This window comes from Oryctolagus cuniculus, chromosome 1, assembly GCF_964237555.1.
Source record: "Oryctolagus cuniculus chromosome 1, mOryCun1.1, whole genome shotgun sequence".
Taxonomy (NCBI): domain Eukaryota; kingdom Metazoa; phylum Chordata; class Mammalia; order Lagomorpha; family Leporidae; genus Oryctolagus; species Oryctolagus cuniculus.
In genome coordinates, this window is record NC_091432.1 from 177038178 (window position 1) to 177060619 (window position 22442).

Here is a 22442-nt window from a genome sequence, read left to right on the forward strand (position 1 = left end):
CTAAGATAAGAAGTGATAAAAGCCCAGTAATATACCTAGTGTGTAATAGGGGCTAGCTAGCAAGACAAAGCAATTCAAAACAGTGCTAAAAGAAGAAGACATATAAATGTACCTGCTTGCTAAAAGTTTGTTTATTCAACAAGATATTGATTGTGCCCAGTACTGGCAGGTATTGTAAAGGATACAAAATAGTCTCAGAATATTTTTGTCCTTAATAAACATATTGGGCAACATTTTGTACAAATAAAACTCTCAGGCAAAACATGTAAATACCAGAATAATATAGTACGATGAAACTGTCCAGATGAATGACATGATCATTAAATGACTTCAAGGGGGAAAGAATCCAATACAGCCTTGAATTCTCCAATAACCTGTGCAAAAGCCACAGCTGGCACAGAGAATGAGTATGGTATTGAAGGGATGTCATTGGAAACAGTAGTTACTGTAGGAGCAGTCTGGAGCAGAAAAACTACACAAAGTAGAGACCAGACAATTGGTTGTCAAAGGACAAATACTGCTTATGAATAGTTTCTGTTTCTCCACCTGTTTTAATCAGGTTTTCAAGAGCTCTCGTGAGGGAAAGTATGTCCTGGGGCTTGGCAACAACATTCTAAGGCCCCTGAGATTCACTTGAAGAACACATGGCTTATTTAATCTTTCCCTCTCCTAACTGCCTGATGTTGAATATAAAATTCCAAAGAGATCACAGATTTTTCAAGGAATTTTTCTTACCCAGAATTTTTAATAAGTATTCTAAATGTGTAAAAATTGAGTTGCATTTTGGTATCAAGCAGGCCGAGGTTAACGTAAAATGTTTTTCAGAACAGATGATCAAGAGGCACATGTTTTATTACAGGGAAGTCATCAAGGAATATGCAATGACTATCTCTCTTTTCCTACAAAAAATTGAAGTGAATCATTATATACATGAGAAGTGTCAGCTCCAAATTTCTGGAGCTTCTGCCTTCTGTTAGACTGTTCATTTCATATCACATACGCTAACTTCCTTTTACACAGATAATGTTTATGTGCAATTAATAACTGCGTCGGGTGGCTTGAGTTATTTAGACAGCTAAAATGTAGCTGTTTGTTGTGGCTTGGGGTATCCCAGAGGTTAAAAAAATGCAAGGTAAGAAATCCCAGAGTAACCACATACTTTAAAATTTATTATTAGAACCATGCTCTATGTGACATTAGAAGTAGAGTATGTACTAGAGAAAGCATTTGAAAGACTAGTTAAGAAAGCAATCTGGCTTCCTTTAACAGCAATGTATACAATGGATAGAATTCAAAGGCCAGAGTTACTAACAGGAATGTACAGGTTATATCAAATTATTTGCAAATTTATTATGATCATGCAATATATGGGCAAAGATGGTAGTTTCTATTAAATACATATGACTCCACAGTCAGTACAGTTTGCTTGGCCATAAACATGCTGGGTGTAACTAATTAATTAACATAAAATAATAATTTAAAAAATCTTCAGAAATTTTATTTTTTCTATGTTTTTTTCCCAGTAGGATTAGTCCAGAGTATCAGGATAAAAATAAAAATAATTTGTCTACAGATTTATATGTAAGCATTATAAACATTTGCTATGAATTCTGACACCAAATGGGAGACTACAGGGGGAAGAAAAGGAAGATTAGTAACAAACATGGCCAAAATACTCAAACAGCAAACACACAATGGATTTGATGATAAGGAGAGTGTGTGAGAACAGCAAGTCGCCATCAGCTCTTCCTATTTAAAAGCCTCAGGGAGAACTTGCATCAGACCAAAGATCAGCATTAGCACCTCTTCCCCAGAGTTGTAAGAAGCTGAGCATTGCAAATCATGTTTAAGAGGTTGCCAATGTCCTCTTAGAGATGAAACGCCAAAGAACCTCAGATTCTAAAGGTTAGAAGCCAACCCTTAATCTCTCTTATTGTTCTCCTCTCTCCAAAAGCTGATCCTAAATCAACTTTAAAGATGGAGATAATATCATTCAACGGAGAGATCACTATCCTAAAACTGAATAGCTTCATTAGCTAAAGTCAACATACACATTAGTGGGTCATATGATAATAAAACCCTAGAGGACAGAAACTATTAACATACTGTGAACCCTGAAGAAGTCAGAGTGTGTGCATCAGGGCTGTGTGAAGTTTCTGTTTACTTAACCCTTATTTCATAAACAATGAAGCTCAATTGTGTAAACAAGATTATAATGTGGATACATGAAACACTTAGGAGAATAAGTTTTCAAGCATTTCAGAGACACCTATTTATATATGGAGGAGAAAATAAATGTTTGCTGAATAAATTAACTAATGAATGAATATAGATAATTAATGTACTAATTACAAATTAGTAATGGTAGGTCTAACAAATAACCTAGAAACTTCTAAGAGATGACAGTATGAATGAGAAATGACTGAGGTGTTATCCTTTTTCAGAGCTGTTAAAGAAAGGTGTTCTCAATCTATTTTTTAATGTTTTAAATTCAGATTTTTCAAAATATCACTCTGGGCTTTTGAAGGTTCTCAGGGTGGTTTTCTTTCGATAGCACTTAGCGTAATATTATCCATAATGAGGTACTAAATAAATATTTTCTGACAGACGACTCCACTGCCCTTCTCATACGAAGGATGAAACTCTATCAGGGAACTTAGTGAAATACGAATTTAAGCAAATAATTTGATAAGTCTCCCAACTGCAGCAGCACAGCCTTTCTGCTAAAGAGTAGTATTGACTCAAACACACACACACACACACACACACACACACACCTTGAAAGAGCCTCTTCCTTTACATGATGTTGCAATGCGCTCATGAATAAGTCAGGCATATTTCTTTCCAAATCTAAAACTAAAAAAACTTAAAAACTTTCAAATGTCAAAGGCCTCTCTGTCTATCACATATTGGTCTGGAAAACCAGGTAGGGCTCATTGTCTTGGGCAACAGAGATCACGAGAATCTGCCTGCCCAGCAAATCCATACCCTGGAGATACAGAGAAGTAGATACTAAGATTGTTATCTCCTACACTCCCCAAGTATGACAGAGGTCCATGCATCATATGTTTATGGAATCCAGAACTATACCAGGAAGAATGTTACTTCAGGGCTTAAATGTTCTTATGTGTTACTCCCTGAGACACAAGTACATGTCCTTGGCCACTGCAGAAATCTTGCTATTTGAGAAATTATGGTTGAATGGATACTCAGCCTCCAGCTTGGAAATTTCTTCACAACACTGAAGCTACTGCTAACTCTTCCCCTCAGTAACTCACTCCCTCTCTACTCCTTCTGGAGCATCAGAACTCTGATTCTTGACCTCTTAATTTGCACCACATGAGAAACACAACTTAAACAAAGACCAGAGTGCCACTGCAACACCTGAATACATCACTCTAAACTGGGAATGCTTTCTCATAAAGTGTGAGGTGCAAAGCTACCATTTGAAGTTACACAAACAAGCTAAGGCTGAGAAGGGAGCAGGAAAGCGTCACCTCCTCCAACAGACTCAATGCATTCAGTATGTCTGCACACGCATGTAGTAAATGAGAGAGTTAATCAAGGAACTTTCCCCTTGCTTAGGTAGCTGGCCAGGTGAACTTAGCCTAGAAAAATCTGATCCGGCCTGCCAAGAATGGTGTCTCAGGTGAGGTGGCCAGTTAAAACAATTGGACATTGTTTTGGATAACAATGCTTTCTATCTATATCCATCCCACAACAATCTGCAAAGTTAATTTCTGCATCCCTCCACACTCTGCACATTAGTGTGTATATCCTGTACATCTCCAACCCCCACCAAAATGTTAGTAAAATGAAAAAGCACTTATCTACAGGAAACTTATGTGGGTTATCATAACAACACTGAGTACATTTAATTAATCACACTTCCTTTTATATAAATGACCATCTATGGTCACAGAGAACAGTGAATTAAATGAATAGCGAAAACATGGCAATCAACACAATCTCAAAATTATTTTTGTACAACAAAGTTTTGATCACTTGAAGGATTTTTAAAAATCAGACAAAATATATTACTTAAGATTTTGTCCAAGATTTGAGATTTTAAAGCCTGTATGCAAATGTATGTGTCCTCTTTTCATTTAAAGCTCAAAATGTAAAATATCATGAACCATATTTTATGTTTAAATAATAATAAAATTATTTACTCACTTCTGGATACCCTCACAAGTTCTGATACGTTGAAGACTCCAGATTTTACAAAACTATCCTCAAGGTACCCTGAAAATAAACATCAAGGAGAAAAAAGATCAATGTAAAGCAGGAAGCAAACTAAATTATTAAACATCAGAATTTGTTTCAGTGTTCTTAAACCAAAGGTTAGAACACTCACAAGTATGCTTACAACAAGGGCAAGTGAAAGTAAATATCTCGTGAAGTCGAACTGGATCTCATTAAACAAATGTAAAAGATTTAAATGCCTAAAACATCCTAGAACATTTTTTCCCTTAACTTTCTCAGTATACAGGGAAATTGGTATGGTTGTTATTTGCCACGGGCCACACATAAAGAATAAGGTTCAAGGGTACTTGTTGAATGCATCTGACTCAGTAGCACCTGTAGACTAAAGTCCACCCATCAAAAACAAGAAGAAAGAAAAAGGAAAACCACAACCACAATTAGCACCTTGTTGGAAATACTTCAAAGGTTTCTTGAAACCACTTTTCTTTCACAAATCCGTCTTTGATGAAAGAAAACTGTACTGCTGTTACCAGCAGTGTCACCCTGTTCCAAAGTCACCAGTGACATAACAGCAGAACCTGTATGTACAGCAAACACTTTGCGTCAATCTATTTCTCTGCACCTTTCATAGACCTTGCATGATTTCAGTGCTTCCTTCACTCCTGCTCTTATTCCCTTGGACTCCCTTGATTTCAAGAACTGGACACCCTTTGCAGCAAATGGCAGTGAGTCCAGGCCTCCAGAACACAGAATGCCGCAGGACCCTTACATGACGCCTGCACGCAGGGCTCACGGGGTCCACAGCTCAGGGGACTGAGCAACCTCAGACATGTTTGGCATAGACAAGGACTCCCATAGGGACAACAGTAATGGCCCCTCCCTGGGTTCTCGGTTAGAGCAAGGGGCTGTAATGTCGGAGAGGAGAGAAAGAAGCCTTAGGAAGGAAACGTGCAGTATCTGAAAAATCCCAGGATTCAAACACTTCTAAAAAGGAAAGCAAAGCGTGCACTCCAAGATTTGGCTACTAGGCTGCATCTGAGATGAAGTCTTGGGGCTGGCCAAGAGATCACACTCAGGACAGGGCTGAGAAGGCATGGGTGGTTTAGCAATATGGAGCCCACAGGTCAAGGAGATGGGATTCATACCCCAGCCAGTTTGTCAGTTATTGAATCCTGGCCATTAGACCTCTTTGTGTCTCAGATTTCTCATCTGTAAATTAGAGATATGAGATCTCATAGAGTTATTAGGAATACTAAATGTGACAAAAGTGGAAAACTGATGGTAAGCACTGGCTAAATGTTACCAATAAATTACTTGCCCAGTGGACCCAACGATCAGCTAGCCATTGAACTACACACACCGGACTCCAGACAGTTCCAAATCATTTGTAAATATGTCTTTAGAAATTTCACCAGAACAAATGTCACGACATGGTTTTCCAACCATACATAGCAGGAACAGACGTAAACCCATTTAACAGGCACATATACTTTCCTGTTGTGGAGTGAGGAGCTTGGGAAGTCTGAGCACTGTTCTATAATCACCTATTTGCCTTCTTTACAAACAGAACAAAAGAAATAGAAAAAAGGAGTTAAAAAGCTCTCCTCTAATGATAAAACTTATGTCTCATATTAAGTCACTGCTCTGAACAAAAAGGCTACATTTTTAAGACACAAATAACAAAATGTTCCCATTTGATGCACTTGTGTTTTAAGAAACTCTTCTTGAGCAATTGAGTTTTCAACAGGCCACGTTCATTTCAGTGATAATTGAGAAACTTCTATGTAACCAGCACTGTACAAAGTACTAAAGGTCATGGATAAAAAAACAGGACACTAACTACCTTTGCTCAGCTGGGAAAAAAAGACATTTTTAGTTTTCTGGAATCCTGTTATTTTATACAAAGATTTTTTGTTGCTTTTGTTGTTGTGGGTATAGCTTATTACACTTTAAATGTAGTAAACTTAATAAATAGATTAAATGTAAGAACCTTATTTATCATGACTCTAGCTCATATACTTAACCAGACAAGACTGTCGTCACCTAGTTGCGCTCAAGAAATGCCTGCCCTCAGAATATCTTGCTGCTGCAGCACGCCCAGAAGCCCCTCTGATCAGGCCGTTCTTCCTGTACCCTCTACTCTCAGCCTTCCACATCCAGCTCCACCAGCACCCACTCCACAAACGGCTCTCCCACCTTCATCTCACCTCCACCCCCGGGCCAGCCAGAAATAATCTCTTTCCTCTGTACTCATGTAGCACCTAGTTTGTACTTATTTTATACTTTGTACATTCACATTTTCCAGGATATCAGTTTTCAGATCTTGAATTCCCTGCTGGATTATCAGCTCCTTTATTTAGGAGAGTGACTAGGTTTGGTTCATCTCTGTGTCTCCCTTAATGACTAATTCATTGCCTATATATAGAGTGATTACTAAATGACCACAGAACAACATTTCACCTTAACGTCACTTTAAATGTCTTAAACAGGGTTTGAAATTGACATCTTACTTATTTTATGACACTGCAGACATAGATGTCTAAGCTTGGCAGATAAATACACTTATTCTTCTCATTCCCTGGAACTTGGTCCCTGCAGGGTTCATTTAAACTTTTGGGTAGAATGGTAAAGAGTAGTGACAGTGGTCAGCTCATATCCCTGATTCTGCTGTGTTTAGAACAAAACAGCAACCAAAAGAACAGAAGTGTTTAAATACAGGCACTCCAAAAAATACTTATAAACTGAATGAGTGAGTGAATAATAGTGAACATCTTGGTATATATATATATATATATATTTATATATTTATATATATATAAATGACATCACATGTAATACATGGTAGTATCTCATTATGCAGATATAACCTAAAGTTGATTTCCTTATTATTCCAACGATAGCCAGAGGTCCCCCTGCTTCTAAGCCATGCCTTTAACATGGCGTGGTGCATGGGGCTGTAAGGAGCCAAACTATGAGGGAGGACTAATTCTACTGGTGGGAAAACAGGTAGGCCAACATAGACAAAATGCAACAGTGACCTCATAGAAAGGGGGAGGCAATTCAGGATACAGCAGAGTGTTTCTCCACCTCCTATCCCCAATTCTCTACATTCTAGGATATTGGAATCTACTAAGAAAACTAAAGATTATTTCTCTAAAACTATAAAAAGCAGTGGGAAAATATCAGAACTGCTGTGGAACCCACAGCACAAAAGACAACACCACGGGTCCCAACTGGCTGTACTCCTGCCAGAAGCATGGTGAGACTTCAGAAGGGAGTCTTCCGGGGGACAAGGGATAATGCTGTTGACAATGAGCCTAGGAGTGCAGGTGGCTGGGAATCAGGCAAGGAGCTAGTGTGAGAGAAGTACTTGAAGCTGATGGCTGCCACCTTCATGCATTTTTGCACACAGCACATCCTTAACAATGGACACGCATCACCCAAGACAAAACATATTAAACAATAGTAGACGACTGAGAACTTGGATGGCTAACAGTGCTTGCTCATTAGCATATGGAAGACAATACTAGAAGACTCTAGAAAAATAACTGGGGAGGACCTTAAAATAGGTTAGGAGCTGTACAATAAACAGTTTAGAGGGCCAGACTCAACAAAAATGTAGGTCGTTGGTGTTAACAGGGTGCCATCCAGGCTCCTGGGGCTTTTCAGAAAGGTAGCTTTCACATGTCACATAGAGAGACTACTGTAAATCTAAATAGCTGATACAAAGACCAATGATTTTAAAGCAATTTGGAGACATTCATGTAGTAAATTCCCTTCATCTACCAAAGGAAACATGAGCATCTCAGAGGCAGAGCAGCTGCTTAATGGGTACAGAGCAATATTACTCAACAGCTTAAGCCAGGAAGAAAAGAACAACTCTGCATTTATGTGATGTTGTATTTACACTATATCTATGCTTCTTAAAAAATAAAATTGAGTAGGAAATAAAGACTTCCACAAAATGAAGTCTCAAAGGCAATATCAAATTACATCATTTTACTTCTTTTTTATTTTTCTTTAACAAAAGCAAGAGTAAATCTCTACTCACAGTTAATATAGTGTTTAACCTCCTTTATAAACAATAACAGAGGGACACAATGGCATGTCTCACTGTTAATATCTCAAATTATAATCAGCACCATTTGAATGTTAAACAACATTTTCATGGAAAATCCAAAGAAAGACTGATAGTGCTCATTTTTATGGTCTACTGTGTTCTATTCTTGAAATTTAAAAAAGCCACAAAAAGCAGTTATTAAATTCATGAAAGCTGTCTTCAAGTATTTGAAGGCCTGATAACATAGACAGTGGATTAGATTTATTCTGCATAGTCCCAGAAGCTGCTTTTTGGTTCAGTAAACAGATTTTCCATCCAATGAGAAAAGTCCTAGGAAGGAATGCAAAATTTTGCAAAGGCGATGATAACCACATATGTCCAGATATTGTGCTAAAACTTTCACAAGCACGAATTCACTTAATGCTCACAATGATCCTATGACATACGTCACATTATTATTACCATTTTGTAGATAAGGAAACTTGGACCCATGAGGTAGGGAGTTTCCTAGTAGATGTAAAAACTCCCATTGGATTTAAGAGTTCTCATTTTGGGTAGAGAACCAGATAAAATACCTCCAAAACTCTTTGAATCCCTCATATTCCTCTTTCTTACATGGCTCATCATGATTCTGTTAGTTTTCTTGCATTGTTCATTTGGGGGAAAAAAAAAAGATGAACTTGAGGGATCACACTTGCATTTTCCAGTCTTGATTCCAATTGTTTACTGAATTCAACAAAGTGTAAAAGATGGCTTTACTCTTTTGCTTATGGTTGCAAAAGAGGGAAGAGATTATTTCACATTAGTTCCTTGCCAATCTTCATGTAACCTCAGGTACCACCACTACCCCTTTGATGATTTTCTGGGAGTCATGGTATTATGAGCTGTAGTTCTATCTTCAGCTTCTCTACTGACCTGTCCATGGTTAAGACTGGAATCTGTGATTATGAAATAGAAATATTAATCACTGCAAACACAGAGATTCTCGGCACAGAAACCGAACATTATCTGATGGTCATGGACAGCATTGTAACATTAATTTAGAATCCAATTCATCCATTAATATGAAATTTAAATCCCAATGGTGACTTGAGTGATATAGGAGTCAAAAATTTCCCAACTTTAACATACTCTGATAGTGTTATATTTATAAATTATTTATATATATTAATGCGTTATTTATATGTATTTCCTTCCAGTCCTACAATTTTTCCTGCATTATAACATATATATTTTATATTAAAGTCAAATTTAGATATTTAAAAACATCAAATTTAAATAAATATCCTGCTTTTCTTCCCTATTAACACTGTTTCCTGTTCTTCAGATTAAGTAGTTTTTCAAAAGCATGATTTTCATGACTGTAGATTACAGGGCTGCATCATACTTTATTTGACCATTTATTTGACTATTCTCATATTATTTGGCATTTTAGGTTATTTCCCATTTTTTAAATATTATAAACAGCATTGCCATTAACATCCTCATACACACATCTTTGTCAGCAATTCTCATGATTTCCTTAGGCTGGAGTTCCCAGAAGTAGAATTACTGGGTCAAAGGACACAAATTCTTTTAAACTTCTTGGTAAAAACTATCAAGCTGCTTTTCATAACGGGTTTAGCCAAGTTATATTCCCTGGAGCATGTCATGAGCGTGTCCATCTCACCATGCTGCTGCCAGAAGTACATATCAGTAGGGATTTGTTTTTAATTGTGGCAAGTTAATAGAGGAAAGATGTCATTACATTAATGTTATGATTCTCATTTAATTATAATTAAGTTGGATTTTTTTCAGATACACATACGTTATTTCTTTGAACAGAATATTCAAAAACAAAGCACTTTAAACAATTATTTAAGATAAATAAAACAGAAAGTATGTTAACAGGAATATTTTATTCCTAACATTGAAATTACTGAAAAGAATTTCAAAGTTAGAGGTAATGTTGGTCATTTGAGCAGATATTCAGCTATTCTTAAATTACTCAAAGTTTTAAAATATTTTTAAATGTAAATGGTTATTGAATATTATCAAATGAATTTTTGGCATTAGAAGAGTACCTATTTTATTTTTCCTAATGGCATTTATATATAGTTCTGGGTTCTTATATTTTCTTTGCTTATCCGTGGTAGACAGTTCTTCTAATTTACTGTTGAAGTGGTTTGCTTGGTTTCTTTTAAATTTTCTATGTGTATGTAGCTGGAAAATTTTGTATTATGTTTGTTAAATTTTCATACTGGGTTAGATACATTCTTATAAAATGGTTTGGGTGACAGTCCATTATTTTTTGTGCTTTGGAACAGAACAAAATGTGGTTTCATGAAAAGTTCTAGAAAACAGAAAACCTCACTCAACATCATCTTCTGTTTCAGAGGATTCTTAGAGGATTTTGAGTCTTTCATGACTATTACTCAACAATTGCTTTTTACTGCTGAAATAATTTTATCTATGTATGTATGAGACATAGCTCTATGTTCAATTTCTCAACTTTTCTGAACTGTCCATACTTACAGAAGGGAATAGTGATTATGAAATAGAAATATTAATCATTGCAAACATGATGATCTTCTACAGAGAGACTGGATCGCAGCCGATACCCACGGCTAACATTCTGATATAACTTAGAATTAGGTTCACTCTTCAGTATGAAATGTAAATCCCTCGTGGTACTGAAGTAACCCACAGAAGAGTCAGAAGTTATGGTTTGAAATCTTTTCCCAGGAAATCCTCAGTATTTCAGATTTTTAATTTCATTTGCACAGATATCATATAGTTTACAAAGTTAGCTCTGTTTGTTTTTAATGTATAATAAAATTACATGCACTCTCTTTCATGTTATGTTATCTATGGATGTGGGAGGTACATCTCCCTCCAAATGCACCAGAGCACCGTGGTTAAAAAATCTGCTCCAAAGCAAGACAGCCCACAGTCAGCTCTGCCCTGGACGTTGTGTGAGGCAAGCTGCTGAACTCTTCTACGTCTCCCATTTCTCTTCTCTAAAATATACAGGATAATCAAGGTACCTAAGATCTACATGAAAATCACATATTCTTTTCAAGTAATAGTAAGGAGCAGACTCTCATTTTAAGAGCAGGGAAAGAAAAGGCAGAGTTCCCAAATTAAACTAGAGAAAACAAGACACAATGAGTGAGAATATAGAACAGAAAACAAAAAGAGCTGGGATTTTCAAGGAACACACTTAAGACAGGATAACAAGAATAAAAATTTGCAATCAATGGGCACACACCAAGAAATCAAATTCAAACAAAAAAGCAGTGTCAATTAGAGGTATTTGAGAGATATTATAAAAGAGAGGATACAGACCATTAAATGTAAAGAGAAGACAATATTAATAAAGACAATAAATCATAAACAACAGATACACAAAATGTGAAAAAACATATAAAACCAAAACTATTGTAAGAACTGATAAAAATATAATCATAGTGAGAACTTTCAATATGTTTTTCTTAGAATTGAACGTGTTTATTGCACAGATTTTATGTTATCCAAATACAAACTATACTTTCTTAGCATGCATACTTTTAAAACTTTTGATAATTTTCTTAACTTCAACAAATCCTTAAAAGTAGATACTTGTTTAGGGATACTATCTCATTTATGGCAAATAAAAAGTAAATAATAAAAAGGGACCAACTTTTCAGAATTACTTGGAAATTAAGAAAACAAACCATGAATTAAAGAGAAAATCAAAAGGGAAATTATTATAAGCTATCTTGAAAGCAATGAAAAGAAAAGAAACTAATTACTTACCATAAGAGGAAGAATAGCAAAGTCTAAGAAAATTTTTGAAGATAAAATTAAAGATAAAAGCTAACAATAGGAAGAAAAAAATTATTTGAAACAGTAAATAAAACAAAAGATGATTCTCTGAAAAGAACAGCAAAACAGAAATTCCATTTGCATGCCTGTTTAAGGAAAAAAGGAGAAAGCAAAAATATCCAAGTACAAGAATAGCAAGGAGACATAACCATAGAAACCAAATACACTTAAAGGAAATTATAAGAGAATAACACATACAACATATTGACCACAACTTTGAAAACTTAAATGGGAAATTACTTAGTAAAATAAAAGTAACCAAAATTGAGCAAAGAAGTGGAAAACCTGAATAGACCAATTACCCTAGTACAGTGGTTCCCAAAATTTGCTGAACACTGGAGCCACCTGGGGTTCTTGAAAACAGCTTAGCTTCCAGTGTCAGCTTTTCTGATGTAAGCGGTGTGCCTGAAGTCCCTCTAAGTGATTCAACTGTGCAGCAAGGTTTGGGAACCACTCTTCTGGCACATCTAAAATGTGGTCCTAGAAGCAGCAGCAGTGGCATAACTTGGAAGCTCATTAGAAAAGCAGAACAGACTCCACCCCAGACCGTTGAGATTAGAAGCTGCAGGTGATCTGTGTGTACTTTAAAATTTGACAGCCACCTTTGAAAATCGCACCAGGTTCAGATGAGCGCACACCTGAATTTTAGCTTGGCTTTACCTAGCCTCTAAGTTTTAATACTATTTCTACTCTCGAAGGCCTTAGACAAGTTTCCTTAGGCAAAAAAGCTCTCATATGATTCCCTATGAGGCTAGAAAAACTTGAATACCTAAACTTCTAACCTCCTTTATTAAAACAAAGCAACCCCCTGAAAAGGAAACACTCAACAGAGTGAAGAAGCAACCAACAGAAAGGGGGAAACTATTTACCAGCTATGCAACTGATAAAGGATCAACAACCACAATCTGTAAAGAGCTCAAGAAACTCAACAACAATAAAACAAACAATCCAGTTAAGAAATGGACAAAGGACTTGAAAGGGCAGTTTTCAAAATAGGAAATTCAAATAGCCTACAGACTCATGAAAAAATGTGCAGGATCACTAAGCATCAGGAAAATGCCAATAAAAATGACTATGAACTTTCACATCACCCAAGTTAGCAAAGAAAAAATAATACATGCTTCTTGGGGCTGGTGCTGTGGCACAGTGGGTTAAAGCCCCAGCCTGCAGCACCAGCATCCTGTTTGGGCCCTGGTTCACGTCCTGGCTACTCTACTTCTGATCCAGCTCTCTGCTATGGTCTGGGAAAGCAGCCCCTGCACCCATGTGGGAAACCCCGAGGAAGCTCCTGGCTCCTGGCTTCAGATTGGCTCAGCTCTAGCTGTTGCAACCATTTAGGGAGTGAACCAGTAGATGGAAGACCTCTCCCTCTGTCTATCTCTCTCTCTACCTCTCTCTGTAGCTCTCTTTCCAAAAAAAAGCTGGCAAGGATGTGGGGAAAAAAGTATAGCCACTGTGGAAAACAGTATGGTGATTCCTCAGAAATCTGAAAATAGATCTACCATATGACCCAGGCATCCTACTCCTGGGAATTTACCCAAACAAAACTAAATCATCGTATGAAAGAGTGATCTGTACCCCACATTTATTGCAGCTCAATTCATAATAGCTAAGATATTGAATCAACCCAGATGTCCATCAACAGGTGACTGAATAAAGAAAATGTGGTATATATACACTATGGACTATTATTCAGCCATAAAAAGAATGAGATCCTGTCTTTTGCAACAAAATGGATGCGTTATACTCAGTAAAATTAGCCAGTCCCCAAAAGACAAATATTGTATATTTTCACCTGATCTGCAATAACTAAGAGAATACAAAAAAATGTAATGGATATAAGTGAAATTGACATTTTTGAAATGTGATTATTGGTTATCATCCTTGTCACTACTGTTGAGGAATAGTGGTTTTTTTTTCTTCTATTTGCTGAATTCTTTACTTAGTGGAGGGTTAACCTTATGATTAAAAAATAAACTGAAAGTATGTCATTGTAAAAATTAAAAGATTAAGAAAGGAAGGAGGATGGAAGGTGGGAACATGGGCAGAGGGAGAGGAGGGTGGGTGGGAAGTATTACTATGCTCATAAATCTGTAGATAGGAAATGCATGAGATTTGTTCACCTTACATAAATAAAAAATTGAAAAAACAACCAAAGCAACCCCCCAACCAGAAATCAAGCACACATATAATAGATGCAGCTTCAAGAATTCTAAATAAAACATCATCAAATTGAATATAGCAATGCAAATGAATATAGCAGAGAATAATGAGCTCTTATCATTACGGTTTATTCCATGAACAACAGCAGTTCCTTACCAGAAAATTTGTCATTATGACAGAGAACAAAGTAATATACCCGCACAGGGATGTTGAATGTTGATGTCAAATCTATTTGACACTAAGTAGCCAGCTTACCTAACACCAAATCTAAGTAAAAATAGAGATAAAGCCAATGAGACTTGAGCAAATCCCAACAATAGTCTAAAAGGAGGGCACTAGTCTGACATTGCTAATTTCCCAAACTTTCCTTGGGGCAGGGGGTAAGGGAAATAGATGGTTAACCTAGCAGTTAGGATACCCATGTCCCATATTGGAACATCTAGGTTCCAGCCCCAGCTCTGGCTCCTGACCTCAGCTTCCTGGTAATGCAGGCCCTGGGAGAAAGTAGTGATGGCTCCAATGATTGGGTTCCCACAACACAGATGGGACATCTGGATTTTGTATCTGGCTTCTGGGTTTCCCCAGCCATGCAGGCATTTAGAAAGTGAACCAGCTGATGGCAATTGACTCTCGCTATCTGTGTGTGCACATGTATTATTTTAAAAATTATATATCTTATAATATACATATATAAAAATATATACCTCTACATCTCTCAAATAAATTATATATAGTATATGTTATTTCATGTAATTTAAAAAATGCAATCTGGGAATTAGTCACAAATAGTTTATACTTATATACTATATCATAGCAGTCAGACATTAGAAACAAAGTAGAATGGTGACTGCCAGGGGCTAAGGAGAGAGAGGAATGGGGTTCTTTGAACATGTAGAATTTCAGTTTTGCAAGGTGAGAAACTCCTGGAGATCCGTTTCACAACAATGTGAATACACTCAACACTATAGAACTATATACTTAAAAATTGCTAAGTTGGTAAAATTTTGTGCTATATGTACTTTACCACATTTTTTAAAACAAGTAATATTGAACTTGCAACCAAGAGCATTGTTACTAAACTCCTATTTATGCATATATACATATGTATACATGTAGACATACATTTTATATGTATATATACACACAAAAATACACATTTAAGAACTGCCTCTTTCATTGGCATTTATGTATCTAATATAATAACCACTTAAGCATAACTTTCAGCTTACTTGTTACTATTCTCATAATCAGTCTACACTGATATATATATATGTAATTATAGTTTATACTTTCCTGCTGCCAAATTTTTAAATTTTGACTCATAACTCTGTCCGTTGGAATATATTTTCTAAAATTTTTACAAGAAAAATGAGGGACTCTATCTTTTGGGATTATGAGTAATAAAAACTATATTTCTAATGCTTTTGACTACAGATAAAACTCTTAGAGAGAGCAGAAAAATTCATCATAATCACAAGTATTCCTCCACTGTCATCCAGCATTTAATGTTGAAAAAGGAATATCCAGGTAACTTGCTTTGCATTCAGAAGGATTACAAGATTTTCTTTGTCATCTATGAAATACAAACATTTCAAAAGAATAAATTTAGACATAGGTCTGTTTTCATTACTATTGGGTAAATATAGTTAACTCTTTTGATCTCAATATTTAGATCATTTTTAGCTCATAAAAATTTTCCTCACTTGTCTTTGATTCTATTTCCTCCTAAATGCTCTGATTCCTCTAAACACCCAAATTAATACTGAATTTTCTAACTTCCCATCACCAATATTTTCTCATCATTTTAATTTTTCTATTTTTAGAAGTTATCTTGAGTTTTACCTGTTTGTCAATGTTTATCAGGTTTGTTTCTTACTCCTGCAGTGCAGTTTCAATTATATGGAAAACACTTTAATTTTCTTGCTATCTTCTCTCATTTCACATTGTCCCATAATCATTGCAGCTATTCTTTTTTGTTGCTGTTGTTTACTTTTTATACAAGTTCTTTCTTTGGAGTAAACAAATTGTTTTTGCTGAAATTTTCTTCTAGAACTTCATTTTTTTTTTTTTTTTAACAGGCAGAGTGTACAGTGAGAGAGAGAGACAGAGAGAAAGGTCTTCCTTTTGCCATTGGTTCACCCTCCAATGGCCGCCGCGGCCGGCGCACTGCGGCCAGCGCACCGCGCTGATCCGATGGCAGGAGCCAGGAGCCAGGTGCTTTTCCTGGTCTCCCATGGGGTGCAGGGCCCAAGCACCTGGGCCATCCTCCACTGCACTCCCTGGCCACAGCAGAGAGCTGGCCTGGAAGAGGGGCAACCGGGACAGAATCCGGCGCCCCGACTGGGACTAGAACCCCGTGTGCCAGCGCCGCTAGGTGGAGGATTAGCCTAGTGAGCCGCGGCGCCAGCCGAACTTCACTTTGAAAGATGTGTTCTGGGTCTTGATAAGCTTCTCTTTCCTTATTGTTCACCCCATCATTTTCTCACCAATGGTACACTGTGGTGGCTGTTTTCTTTCTGACTTAGGATTGACCTCATAAAAATGTTGGGCTTTCCTTTAGCTATGGAACAAAAGTATACAGTCCAGTTTGAGAGTGAGGGCTCTAGAATTGGCAGAATGAAGTCTTATACTACCACTCACTAACTGTGTAACCTTCAGTAAATTACCTACTTTTAATAACACAAAAAATGATGATACTGAAGAGTGCAATGATAATAATATAGGGGGGTCTTCAAAATGTTCATGAAGAATGTATTATGAAGAAATTATGCATGGATTACAATTTTTGCACTAAAACAAACTTATATCTTGTTTTTCCCATGCAATTTTAAGTGTCATTATAACAATGGCTGTCATTTAGTCAGTATTTATTATATGCCAGGGTCCATGCCAGTACTTTAACTGCACCTCAGTTCAAATTCCAGAATTGCTCTCTTTTTGTTAATTATCTTGAATAAACAATTTGTCTAACCCCTCAAAAATACTGAACTTGTAGATTGGATATAAAGCTTAACAAATTAAATATGGTATCTTCCAATATTGATTATTGATACTGGCAATATGGCAGTACTACTAACAATCTTAGTCCAAGTTGGTAACCACGGCTCCTAACCAACTCCCACATGACTTTTCCTTTCCTACTGAGAATGTACTACAAAGAAGTGAATGCCGCTCCTCTCTACCCACCACTGAGAGATGTAAGCTATTAGTATGGTAATATATGACAACTTACTCTCTATAGTGGATGGCTATTGGAAGAACAGAGGGACCAATTTCAAAGAAACCCTGTCAATAGGGGTAAAAAGTTAGATTTCAGGCCAAGATGGAGAATTTTTGAAGGATGTACATTAGAGAACAGAATCAGAGAGCTGGAGGTCTTCCATCCTCTTCCTCCCTCCTTCCGCTCCCTCATTTCCTAATCCTATTGTTCTCTGAGTTTAGAACCTTGTAAATTGAGACAGAAGATCTCTGTACCTAGGAGATGACGATGCAGTAATATCAAATGTATCTGTCTACATTTTCTCAAGTGCAGATGCCACTATCTTTTCTGGATAAAAGATGAGGGAAACACCATTATCATTCACTTTCAGTATATTGTATATACAGTTATGGTTATGGGACACACCCCTAAGATTCTAACAAGATATGGTCCTTCAGTCTCAAATTGGTTAAAAATATTTTTAACATTTGACGTATCCTCAGGGAAACTTCAGTGAGAAGTCTCAAGATGCTGAGTTGGAAATTAAGCCATAATGTGGATATTATATATACCAGCAAATGATAATTATTTTGACACATATGTTAAAAGACCTAACTTTATGTCTTATTGGTCTGGATCAAAATTCTAACAGGCTGTGCATGTCTGTGTGTGTGTGGTCAGGGGGAGAGAAAGAGAATTTGACAAGCTGATTTTTAATATTTATATGGAAATACAAAGGACCTTAAAACTAATAATAAAGACTTATTTTTAAAATGTTACATTAATCAAGAAAACACTTTGGTATGGGGAAAAGGTGGACACACAGATCAAGGAGATGGATCAGACACAGACTCATACATATATGGTTACTGATATTTGACATAGCTAGGTAATTCATTGGAGAAAGAAAAGACTTTTTAACCAATGGTGCTGGATCAACAAAACATCTGTATGGAAAAAAAAAAGAATGAGCATCAATTCTTACCTCACACTACTATGTAGTTTATCCACATAATAAAATACTACCCAGCAACAAAATTGAATGGACTATTGATGCTTATAACCATATGTATAAATCTCAAAGTAATTATGTTAAAATAATAGGCCAGACCAAAAAAATGGCATATAACTCCATTACTATAAAATTCTAGTACAATGAACTAATCTATGGTGACAGAAAATAGACAGATGTCAGCTGATGGTCATCTAGGGTTACAGAAAGGAATGGATTCCAAAGCAGATTGATGGACATATAATGACACAGATTGTGATCAGGGTTCTTGTGTGTGTGTGTGTGTGTGTGTGTGTGAAAACACATCTAAGTTCATACTATCTATACAAAATAGGCCTTTGTAATTATGCCTCAAAAAGGTAAAGAAAAGTTCACCTCTTTGAGCAAGCAATCTACCAGTGGGTCTCCAAATTTCCATAAAGTGATATTTTCACATCACAAAAGGAATAATAAATGAATCAGAAATACTCAGAGTAATCAGGAAACATTGTGAAGATGTTATCTATTGTCAGTCAAGTATTTTTGCAACTTCTAAAAAGCTATCTCACCAGGTTCCACAGTCATGAGGAAGTAAATTCGAGAAGCACTAGAGTGCATGCTCTATGGAGTAATAAACAAAAGCACAAAACCAGCACACAGGACACCTCCTTGAGACTGAGAGAAGAAAAACTTGATCCCACTGAATATTATTCTGAATCACTAATTATAAGAGCATTACAATTCTCTATCAAATACTTCCTTAGAAAATTCATCATCAGATCATGCTACATGAGAGCAGGAGCTCAGAAATTTCCCGCACATGGTCACATCTGGTGTGTAGTCTACTCACAGAGCAGAAGAGGATCATTGTGATTATTCCTGCAGAAGCAGCTGCTTTATCTAGCATAGGGTAGAGTCTAAGGATGGGGATGGTCTCATCTACTGCAAGAATAGATTATTTGCCCTAGCATTGGTCTAAACCTCCTGATCATAAATCTTGAATACTACTGAGTAATATCTCTAGCCTGAAATTGCCTTAGAAGTCAGGTTTACAAAAAATACAATCTCTCCTCAATGTATTCTGAATTTGCTAACAGACATGTAAAGAGGGATAAAACAATTCACTAATTGCTATTTTTGCAAAATTGTGCTGCAGAGAGTCTAGAGAAGTCTTACCAAGGAAGTGACAAAGAGGTACAGATATTTTATAGAGAGGAAAAACATAAGCAAAAACATAAAGGAGAGGCACATAATGAGGTTAAGAAAAAATGTATGGTGCATGTGTATGCAGTGGTAAAAAAAAATCAAGAATAGAGATGATAGGCCAGGCTAACAAGTCAAGTTTAGCTTAGAATGGAGACCATGGAATAATATAAGGAAGGAAATAAAATAGTCAGATGTACACACTAGGGAGACCTATAAAGGGTATATCAGAATATACTTTTCCCAAGGAAAAAATAATAGCTACAAAGATAAGGAAAATTATTATTCTTTTAAAGAATTTTTTTTTTTGGAAGTCAGAGTTACACACAGAGAAAGAGAGGCAAAGAGAGCGGTCTTTGATCCGCTGGTTCACTCCCCAATTGGCCTCAATGGCCAGAACTGCACCAATCCAAAACCAGGAGTGAGGAGCTTCTTCCAGGTCTCCCATGCAGATACAGGGGCTCAAGGCCTTGGGCCATCTTCTGCTTTCCCAGGCCATAGAAAAGAGCTGGATTGGAAGTGGAGCAGCCGGGTCTTGAACTGGCATCCAAATGGGATGCCAGCACTGCAGCCAGCGGTTTTACTCGCTTCCCACAGCGCTGGCCCCGATAAGGGAAATTATTAAAAGGATCTAGGCACGCTCATCAAAGGGACAGAATATAATTATTTTTGAAAAGTAGTAATAGGAGCTGGCAAGGAACAGCACTGTGGTACAGTGGGTTAAGCCACTGCCTCCAATGCTGGCATCCCATATGGAAACTAGTTTAAGACCTAGCTGCTCCACTTCCAATCCAGCTCAACCGGGCCCAGCCCTGGCCATTGTGACCATTTGGGGAACAATCCAGTTAATGGAAGATTCTCTCTCTCTCTCTCTCTCTGCCTTTCAAGTAAATAAATAAATCTTTTTTTAAAAAAAGTATTCACAACAATGTCATTAAAACAATAAAAAAAGTAGTAATGTATTGGGGCAGGTGCCATGGCATAGCAGGTTAAACTACTGCTTGGGACACTGGTATTACATATTGGATTACCAGTTTGAGTCCTGGCTACTGCACTTCAGATCTAGCTCCTTGCTAATAAGCCTGGGAGTCAGCAAGTGATTGTCAAGTACTTGGGTCTTTGCCTCCCACATAGGAGACCAGCCCTGGCAGTAGCAGTCATTTGGGGAGTGAATCAGTAGATGAAAGATCTCTGTTTCTGTCATCCTGCCTTTCAAATAAATAAATCTTTAAAAATATATAAGTAATGGTGTATTAAGATTCAGCACACCAACCATCTTCTTACAACATTTCACATTCTCATCTCAGTTACGAGTCACCATAGCAGTGGCCTGAGTGTCTGTATTCATTGCTCTGCTTTCTCTTAATAGCTCATAGGTACTTTCTTCATCACCTGTCAACACTTTGCAAGGAAAAAGAATTCTTGTAGACTATTTCTGGATATAAAATAGGATATATAAGCATAAAATAACAGACTGTTTCATTATATCCAAACCAACTGCTTAGTAAGTAGCTCAACACAGAAAATGACAATAGTTTAGAATACCAGATTTTAAAATGAAAAATCTAGTGCATTTTCCAAATGTGCCACAAAATAAACAACAGAACTAGCATCTAGCAATCCACCATGTCACTGTTTGTTTCATGTCATTATCAAGTTCATGTGATGATTTTAATGAAAATTAAATCTGGGGGCTGGTGTTATGACAAAGTAGACTAAGTCTCCGCCTGTGGTGCTGGCAATGCATGCCAGCACCAGTTCATGTCCCAGCTGTTTCTCTTCCAATCCAGCTCTCTGCTTATGGGCCTGGGAAAGCAGTGGAAGATGGCCCAAGTACTTGGGCCCCTGTACCCATGCGGAAGATCTGGAAGAAGCTCTCGGCTCCTGTACTTGGATTGGCCCAGCTCCAGCCTTTGCAGCCATTTGGAGAGCAAACCATCGGATGGATGACTTTTTTCTCTGTCTCTCACTTTATCTCTGTAACTCTACCCCTTAAATAAATAAATATTTTTTTAAAAATTAAATCTGAAAGTCAAGTGGTTTTCTAGTCTTCTTCCTGAATACTGTGGGGACATGGATGTGAGCAAGGGATAGACTATAGAACAAGGGGGTAAATAATCCTAAGAGAATCAAGAACTTAAAATATTGTAGCAAAAACAGAAGTTTGGCCATTGTTCTAGTAAATGAGGAGTCAAGGTCTTTGAAGATAAGCAGCATATAAATCAAAAGACCCTAATGGACTTGTAACAACTATGAAAACCAAAATCTGGGTTTTTTTTTTCTTAAATTCTTCCATGGTCATTGACATTAGCAAGCAAAAACTAACAAGTCAAATTCATACACAAAAATACATGCTTGTGTTATTTTGACATCTTGACATTCTTTTACAGATACAAAAAAAGAGGAAGAAAATGAGACATTAGTCAGATACTTGCCTAATATTTCTAAACCACCTTTCTCAAACCCATAAAGTAGAAAATGATTAAAGCTTGAGTAGCTAAGTACATCTCTGCATCGCATTTTGCTCTGCTTGCAACATATTGCTATAGGACGGATCCCTCTTTCCAAGCATGGTGCCCTAATACACAAATGGGAGAAGACTTGGTAGCTTCACACAAGACAATAATTCAAGAGAGCTTAGCTTCTGTAGAGTTCAGTGATTCTTAACTAGCCTGGACCAAGTCCACTCTATCTGAAATCCAGAACAATGCTAGCTTTCTGTTGCCAAAAAGAAAATGTTCTGTATTATTAAATTATAGCTATATGCTATAAAA

The 22442-nt window shown here is 36.8% G+C and overlaps 1 protein-coding gene across 35 annotated transcripts in view; it reads right to left on the minus strand.

The window, feature by feature from the left end:
• Positions 1-22442, minus strand: part of NFIB (nuclear factor I B) — a 483250-nt gene that overhangs the window by 65512 nt on the left and 395296 nt on the right. For all 35 annotated transcript variants that reach the window (XM_051857951.2, XM_051857943.2, XM_051857921.2 and 32 more), the window contains one exon: positions 4177-4245. In XM_051857951.2, the coding sequence (XP_051713911.1) occupies positions 4177-4245 (69 nt within the window). The remainder of the gene's footprint in view (positions 1-4176; positions 4246-22442) is intronic.